The sequence below is a fragment of the Manacus vitellinus genome, unplaced genomic scaffold (genome assembly GCF_001715985.3).
Source record: "Manacus vitellinus isolate BGI_N305 unplaced genomic scaffold, ASM171598v3 scaffold_131_pilon, whole genome shotgun sequence".
Lineage (NCBI taxonomy): Eukaryota > Metazoa > Chordata > Aves > Passeriformes > Pipridae > Manacus > Manacus vitellinus.
This window is the reverse complement of record NW_021938958.1, coordinates 16,586-24,656: the sequence shown is the minus strand read 5'-3', so window position 1 is coordinate 24,656 and position 8,071 is coordinate 16,586. Positions and strand designations below refer to the sequence as shown.

Genomic DNA, 8,071 nt, shown 5'->3' with positions numbered 1-8,071 from the left:
ATCCTGCAATCAACCAGTAATGGCCTCTGAACTTCCCCACTAGAATAAACTCACAGCAGGGCCCCCAAACCTGGTCACATGTGCGTGGGTTGTTTCATCATGGGATCACAAGTGAACCCACAGGCTGTCCTGCCAGAGCCTCCAACACCTCCATGCCATGGCCTCCAATCCCACACCCATGTCCATGGATAGGGCACATAGAGAGCAGGGACATGGTTTCATGGTCAGCAAACAGGCTCAAGCTGAGTATATTACTCTCAATAGCTGCAGCTCTACATTACACCAAGCACAGGTCAGTTTTGTTTCAACCTCACTGAAGCCTGGGACACAAGACTTGCAGAAAATGTCAAGTTCAACACCTGTGTGGTGGCCTTGGACAGTTTAGGCAGCCTCTCTCTGGAGGTGACTCCAGATACCTAAGGGATGAGTCATGTGTGTGTCTTTGTGTGTGGTAAGCTATCTGTGGAGCTTATCTTGAGTGTCAACAGAAGAAAAACAGGTGTCTGTAAGGCCTGGATTGCCTGAACTGTGGGAGACAGCATATTTTGTAAGGGCTGAACCGAGGCTTGAGAGTGCCTATTTCTCTCCACTGATGATTAATGGAGCAAAGACAAGGACCTCAACTGGAGACACCTTATCTGGAGGCAGAGGAAATCAATTTTCTTCTACTAAGGTTTTGTCTGACTTTGAACTGAGATCTTTGCTTAGTTCTTCAATTAAGACTGAAGACATAGGCCTTAACTACATTTAGAGGCTCTGAAATGAGGTAGGTGAATCCCTTAAGGCCTCTGTATTCATGTGCCCATAGTTGCCTTTAGTTATCTCCCACCCTGGAGGTTTCACGACCACCTTAGTATCCATCACCAAATACTTGACACTTCCAGTCTCTTGGGACATGACTATTTCAGACATCTGCATGTCAGCAAATGGATACACGAGAGAGCACTGAGCTCCTGACAAGGTTCTCATACCACAGCTGCAGGCAGGAAGCAAACACCCAGCAAATAGGCACTTAGGGAATTGTACTGCTGTTCTTTAATCGGCCTGAGGAAGAGAGAGTACTATCCATCTCTGACGAGCCCCTAAGGCCTCCCAAAGGTCAAACTCCCTGTGGCACATAGAAGGAAAACAGAACCGTCTCCTGGGTGTGGCCAGCTCAAGCTTCAGTGTGTTAATGAGGAGGGTGTGAGGATGTTCTCATGCTAATGATGCTGGCAACTCTCTGGGGTATGATCTCACCATATGAAGCTAAACTAAAGAGAGTTTACACTCTGTGTGTGCACACAAAGCTCCCTTTAGTGGAAGTTCAGTGGTGGCTGTGAGAGGGAAAAGATCAGGAGAACAAGCTTTCAGTTCCTAGCGGGTGGATGGAGACGAAACTCGGTCAGGCAGTTGTGTACAGCTTGAAGTGAGTCAGCAAGGTGATAGCTGCTCCTCCATTCATCTCCTAACATCACCAAACCCAGAGTTCCCCCAATAAATCTACCTGTCTCCAATGCTCTCCTTTAGCCAAGGGGACCATGGCTTTCTCGGGAGGAAGCATGAAAAGATGTCATTTGGATCACTTCCATTGGCAGCTGTGGTGAGTAAAGCCTGCCCAAGACATCGAGTATAGACTTCCACTGCCTTGCATGTTTAAGGAGAGCTGGATTAAGGAGGATTTCTCTACCCTTTAAATACATGAGATTTCTGGTACATATTGCTGTGGAGGAAGATAGGAGAGAAAGAGATCCTTTAGATGGTGTTTCAGCAACATTGTCTTACACAATCATCTGAGAATGACATATGTACTCCCCTAGACAACTGATGAAGAATCCTGCCCTGTCTGCAGGGAGGATATAAATTATACCCTGCAGTTCAGCAGAGCTCCCTTAAATGGAATTCACCTCAGAGGATTTTGCCTTCAATCACTGAGGCTTGGAATACCTCTGCACAAGTTGAGATGTGCAACATCCATCTAAGGTGCTCACCAAACTCCTGCCTTAGACCTCAGAGACAACCTGGCACTTCTAGAGGGCTTTTATCCTGTATGTGAGGCAAAATGAACCATGTGTCGCTCATGCTTTTTCTCTGTCCATGGAGAAAGAAGGGGGGTAAGCTGAGGAGCTGAGATAAGAGTATTACTCCATAGATATTTCAGCTTGGTCAGTAGAAATTCTTCCCCTGACCCTGGGATGGCAAAATTACGAAGAGGTGAATCCTACCTCTAGCAGCTCTGCTGAGAAGCAGAGATCAGTGGAGGACATGGGGATATTTACCAAAGCTTCCTGTGCTGAGACCTGGAAGAAAGCAAATATACAAGACCAGGAGTCCTTGAGCAGTATTTTATGTTAGATATTTCAACTTGGTCAGCAGAAATCTGACTTGCAAAGGCTTTTCCTATGGCTGGAGAGCCTCAGCCTGCTGTCCATACTTTCCTATGTTGGTTTCTTATCTCACAGAAGTGACTACATTTACTGTCTTCTAGATGAGGTGCCTGATCCAACAAATAATTCTCCAAATGTTCATTTGCTGATTTTCAGGATCAGATCTAGTTGTCCAAACATGTTTTAGCAGAGGAGGATTTCCCTGACAATTTTAACTGAGGATAGATGCCATTTTTGCATACTGTGAATTTTCAGGGATGGTGGTTTTGTTTCATTACCAGTATCATCTGAAGAGCCAGCACAGGCAAGCAAACTCAGAGAAACTTTTCTTTCTTTGCAGATGGACCTCAACAGATGGAAGGACATGGCAAATGGGACAAATGTGGAAGAATTTGTCCTTCTTGGCTTCCCAGGCACGTGGCATTCCCGAGTGTCCCTTGTGGTGGTGTTTGCACTGATGTACTCCCTGACAGTAATAGGCAACGCATCCATCATAGGTCTCGTGTGGATAAGCAGCAACCTACACACCCCAATGTACTTTTTCCTCAGCAATCTCTCCTTTCTGGAGATCTGGTACACTACGGGTGTTGTTCCCAAAGCCATAGGAGTCATGCTGGGGACTAGCCAGACCATTTCCTTCAGGGTCTGCATCCTCCAGTTGTTCTTTATTCTCTCTCTAGGCGCCACTGAGTGTTTTCTACTGTCTGTCATGGCCTATGACCGCTACTTAGCCATATGCTACCCCTTGAGATACAGCTCCCTCATGAACAGTGGCCTCTCCACTCGGCTGGTGCTCAGCTCCTGGCTGGGAGGCTTTCTGGCTGTCTCCCTGCTGGCCTTTCTGACATCCAGGCTGACTTTCTGTGGACCAGATGTCATCAATCATTTTCTCTGTGACATAGATTCCTGCCTTGCCCTCTCCTGCAGTGATACATGGCCCGTGGAGCTGGCAACGTTCCTTGTCTCCATAATTGTTGTGGTGGCTTCCTGTGTGGTCACCTTGGTCTCCTACATGTACATCATCTCTTCTATCCTGAGGATCCAGTCAGTCCATGGCCGGAAAAAGGCCTTTTCCACCTGCTCTGCCCATCTCAGTGTCGTCACCATCTGGTTTGGCTCCACCATGTTCCTCTACGTCAAACCATCAGCCCAGAATTCCCTGGATCTGAACAAACTTGTGAATACCTTTAACACGGTGGTAACTCCTTTGTTAAACCCTTTCATTTACACACTCAGAAACAAAGAAGTGAAGCAAGCTCTGGGACGGGCTTTCCAGAAGAAGTGAAGTGGCTTTTCAAAAGGCCCCAGTGTGAGCAAACAGATTGATCCCTTCCCTCCCCTGACTTCTGCTCTGCAGAGGATCCTCACAGAGTGTGTGTGTGTGTGGGCACCCCAGGCAGTGAGAAGCCTCCAGTTCCCCAGCTTATCTCACTCACAGCCAGCTCAAGTTGGGCTGAGCCTCAATTCTATGGCTCCCACCACCCTCTGTTCCTTCTGAGGCGAATCCAGCATGCATCCCAGTACTTTAAAGAGCAGTGCTTGGAAAGGGTCACAAGCCCCATCAATAAGCTAACAGAGCTGGAGGAGTGGTCCTATAACAGGTTTCTATTCGAGTTTGCCAAGTGCTTCATCTTGTCAGGGTTTCTCTGAATCCCCTAAAGAAATCCCAGCAACTGGCTCACTGTTTAGGAAATAGATGTGTTTCTCCATTTAGTCTGATGTTTTCTGGAGGTATCTATGCCCCATTCTTGTGGCTATTTCATTGAATCATACTCTGATTCAAGATAAAATTTGACAATGTCTAATATTTCTACCTGCAGTCACTATTCCCAGCATAAGACTGTAAACAGATTTTACATAATTCCTCTTCTTTCCTCTCCTTAATATCTGAATCTACTCTTTTAATTTTAATTAAAAATATGCAAAATAGTGTGCTTTCACACTGGATGGGTCAGATCATTTCCACATCTAAAACCCACATCATTTTTAACAGCCCATTTTGGTCTTTGTTGTGGAAAAACTGTAATGCCATGGCAAAGTGCTCAGACTGCAGAGCTTTGGAAGGCTGGCTGGGAAGCAAGTCTCCCTTCACACTCAATGGGAGGATATTAGCACTTCCAAAGGCCACTTGCTTTTTCCCTCCCAATTTTCATTTCAGAACAGATTAGTCATGTTCTCAAAGCTTTTCTTTCTGCACACTGACCGTGAAGAGTCCATGTGGCCACTTCATAAAGAGGAGGCATCAGCATGACAGACACGCCTTTATGGAGAGTGTGGGATTGATTTCACCTGAGTGTGGAGCTCCCCAACTGAGATGATTGAGTCTGAACTGAACATCTACTCCTTCTAGAAGCAATGGCACTTCTAGGGAGATTCACCAACCTCCTGGATCCGCCTGGGCACTTGGCTCTTCGACCTGCATCCAGGCCCAGGCACCACTGCCCAACGACAGGCTGAGTCCCACCCTTGTCAGCTGTGCTCTCTTTCCCAGTGGCATTTGGGAAAATCCCTGGCACAGCCCACTGAGGCTGCAGAAAAAGCCTGAGATTGGATTTATCCTCAGGTAGACATCACTGCTTGTCATTCTTGCCTGGGAATGATGCAGTTTGGGGAGAATTGTGTCTGTGGAGTGTTGAAGCCCTCTGCAGCACTGGAGAGCAACAAAAAGCTAGAGCTGGCATGTCCAAGAAATCTGAGACACACAGGATACTGAGAGATGCTGTGAATTCCTCATCAGCACTGCCTGAAGCTCTCTGAGATAAACAGAGGCATACAAAGCCTCAGAGGGCTCTCTTGGAGTTCATTTAGGTAGTGGAAGGGGCTTTAAGTTGTCCCTAGGGCCTTCTCCAGGTGAACGCTGCCAGCTCTCCCAGCCTGTCTCCAGAGCAGAGGGGCTCCAGCCCTTTGAGTGTCTTTGTGGTCTCTGGGCTTGCTCCGGGAGCTCCACATCCCTCTTATGTTGGGGGCCTCAGAACTGGGCACAGCACTCTAGCTGGGGTCTCACAAGAGAGGAGTAGAGGGAAAGAGTCACCTCCCTTGACCTGGTAGTGACTCTTCTTTTGATGCAGCCTGGGATACAATTGGCTTCCAGGGCTGCAAACAACATTGCCAGCTCATGTCCAGCTTCTCATCCACCAGTACCCCCAAGTCCTTCTTGGCAGGGCTACTTTCAGTCCACTCATCACCCAGCCTGTGCTTGGGAGTGGTCTAACCAATATTCAGGACCTTACACTTGGACTTGTTGAGCTTCATGAGCTTTGCATGGGCCCACCTCTCTACCCTGTAAAAGTCAATGTTGTAGGAACACAACACACAGTGGACTCTGAGGACACCTGGGGACAACCAAGGCAGGGCAGAAGCATTGTGGGGAAGAACAAGGCCCCACACAAGCTCTGGGAATTGTTTGTGTACTCACAGGCTGCACAGAGAAGGGATGAGTCAAAACCAGCCAGAAATTTTTCCTGAGGGCAGAGTTACGCAGGTTGGAGCCAGCAGCACAGTCCATGGACACGGAGAGGGAAGAAGTGACCATAGGGAGGGAAAGAGAAGTTTAGGACACATCCTCATGAAGAGGAGTCCTTGGACATCCAGCTGAGGATTCCTGGAACTTCTTCTTTAGAACAGCAATTCAAACAACCCCACCAGAGTGATCCAGACTGATATATCACTTGCCTGCTCTGGTCCCATCCAGCACATAAACTGAATCTTCCACCTGCAGTGCTGCATTCCTGCTTTAGAAATCCTGGGGCCTTTAATCCCAGGGATCAGAAGAAGCCTTCATTGGGAAATGGGCATGGAACAAACCGGGAAATGAAAAGGCAGCAGCGCAGGAAATGAAAGCACAGCCCATATCATCAGCTGTGCTGGTTTGCATGTAAGATGAGCTTGTGGGGAAATTGTTACCTCTGGAAAGGCTGCCCCTGGTCCTGAGGCAGTGAAGGGCAGGTATAAAAGGCAACCCCAGTCCCTGCTCTCTCATCCACTTCTCTTGCCTCCTTCTGCTTGGGAACCAGGTGAGTGTGAAGCCCCTTCTCCTCCTCTTCCAAACAGAGGTCTCCATCACTTGATGGACATCTCAGCTGATTTTGGCTTTCTCATATTTGGGGTTTGGAGTGCTTTTTCATGAGAGATGAAAGCGGGGAGGAGGTTGGCACAGAGAGAGACTGGGACACGACTATGGTGGCTTTTGGTTTTTGCACCAGAAGAGAGCTTTGCTTCCTTGGGCCAGGCTCTTAGTAGCACCCTGGCCAGATGAGGCGATGAAGACTGTGTGGCTGCTGGCACAGTCTCCAGCATCCACTCATGGATGGCCTTTGCAGTTTTGTGATGAGATAACCAGGTTGCTCTTCACCCATCCACCCTTGTGCTCTGTTTGCTCTCTGTCCTCTGTCCCAGGTGCAGCTCCAGCCCCAGACATGTCCTGCTACACCCCGTGCCGGCCCTGCCAGCCCTGCGGCCCGACCCCGCTGGCCAACAGCTGCAATGAGCCCTGTGTCAGGCAGTGCCAGGACTCCACTGTGGTCATTGAGCCGCCGGCTGTGGTGGTGACCCTGCCCGGGCCCATCCTCAGCTCCTTCCCACAGAACACCGTGGTGGGATCCTCCACCTCCGCTGCCGTTGGCAGCATCCTCAGCTGTGACGGAGTGCCCATCAACTCCGGGGGCTTTGACCTCTCCTGCATCACCAGGCGCTATGGTGGCAGGAGGGGCCTCCCCTGCTAAAGCTGCTGAGCATATACAGGTCTTGGGAGGTTTCCCCAAGATCTCCAGACATCGAGAACAAAGAGAGAATCTTCAGGTCATTTCTTTCAGAGGAACTGAGCATCTTCAGCTCCTCCTAAGAACGCTGGCAGGAAGGGGCCAGCCTGGGCACTTTGAAAACGTGGCCCATGTCTTTCCTTTGATACTTCTACATACCTCCTTTTCTCATTTTTCATTCTTTTCTTCTGCCTCCCTGGGCTGCAAGGCTCCTCCAAGCCAGCCTGCACTCTACAGCAAAGACAAATGGATGCCCTGCATGGATTTCGCCTGGCCAAGAGGTGAAATCTCTTGTCCCTCCAGACCACTGCACTGAGGTCCTGTGCTTGTGGTGACTTTGATTCCATCTTTAAACTCAATAAAGATTTTTACATCTCAGCCTGAGTCTCCAGCTGGTCCTTCCCTCAGTGTATGGCCTCGGGGTAATGGTGTTGATCCTGTCAAGGTGACGATGTAGGGAGATCCTTCGCCCAGAAAAATGTGAGACTGGGACATGCTGCAGAGGGTCCTCTTCAGGGCACTATCCTAGGGCAGTATGTAAAATATTCTCAGCTACCCCAGAGCAAGTGGCAATCAGCCCTTGCCTTGCAGTGTCTTTGCCCAGACATCTCCCCACAGGTCCTACAAGAACCTCTACTGTCCTCAAGTGACAGCTAGAATTCCATGGAAGCTCATGGAGACAAACCACCTTGTAGGATCACGGGAATGGGGCACCTCTTGCTCTGGTCAGTGCTGTGGCAGGGGAGACAGAAGATGTTCCCAAAGGAAAGCAGGAGTGTGGATGGGTGGAATTGCCTCAGGGATGGCCCATGGCCTCATGTCCTCCTTCTCCTCCCCTCCATTGCCCAATCTGGGGCCTGGCCAGCACACATGGGCATGGGCAGCCAGGGTCAGTTCCCCTATCCAGCCCTACCACTGCTGAGGCCCATGGCAGAAGCCAGGTTTTGG

At 49.3% G+C, this 8,071-nt stretch overlaps 2 protein-coding genes across 2 annotated transcripts; both read left to right on the top strand.

The window, feature by feature from the left end:
- Positions 1-2,730: 2,730 nt before the first annotated feature.
- LOC103759346 (olfactory receptor 6F1) lies at positions 2,731-3,651 on the top strand. Its single transcript, XM_008925728.3, has one exon. It carries the CDS (start codon positions 2,731-2,733, stop codon positions 3,649-3,651), a length of 921 nt encoding a protein of 306 aa, XP_008923976.3.
- Positions 3,652-6,306: 2,655 nt separating this feature from the next.
- Positions 6,307-7,087, top strand: LOC108638846 (feather keratin Cos1-1/Cos1-3/Cos2-1-like). Its single transcript, XM_029957972.1, has 2 exons — positions 6,307-6,379; positions 6,780-7,087. Exon 2 carries the CDS (start codon positions 6,782-6,784, stop codon positions 7,085-7,087), a length of 306 nt encoding a protein of 101 aa, XP_029813832.1. The 5' UTR covers positions 6,307-6,379; positions 6,780-6,781.
- Positions 7,088-8,071: the final 984 nt, after the last annotated feature.

Coding starts and splice junctions, on each gene's coding strand:
- LOC103759346 (XM_008925728.3), top strand. CDS start 2,731: ATGGCAAATGGGACAAATGTGGAAGAATTTGTCCTTCTTGGCTTCCCA.
- LOC108638846 (XM_029957972.1), top strand. CDS start 6,782: ATGTCCTGCTACACCCCGTGCCGGCCCTGCCAGCCCTGCGGCCCGACC.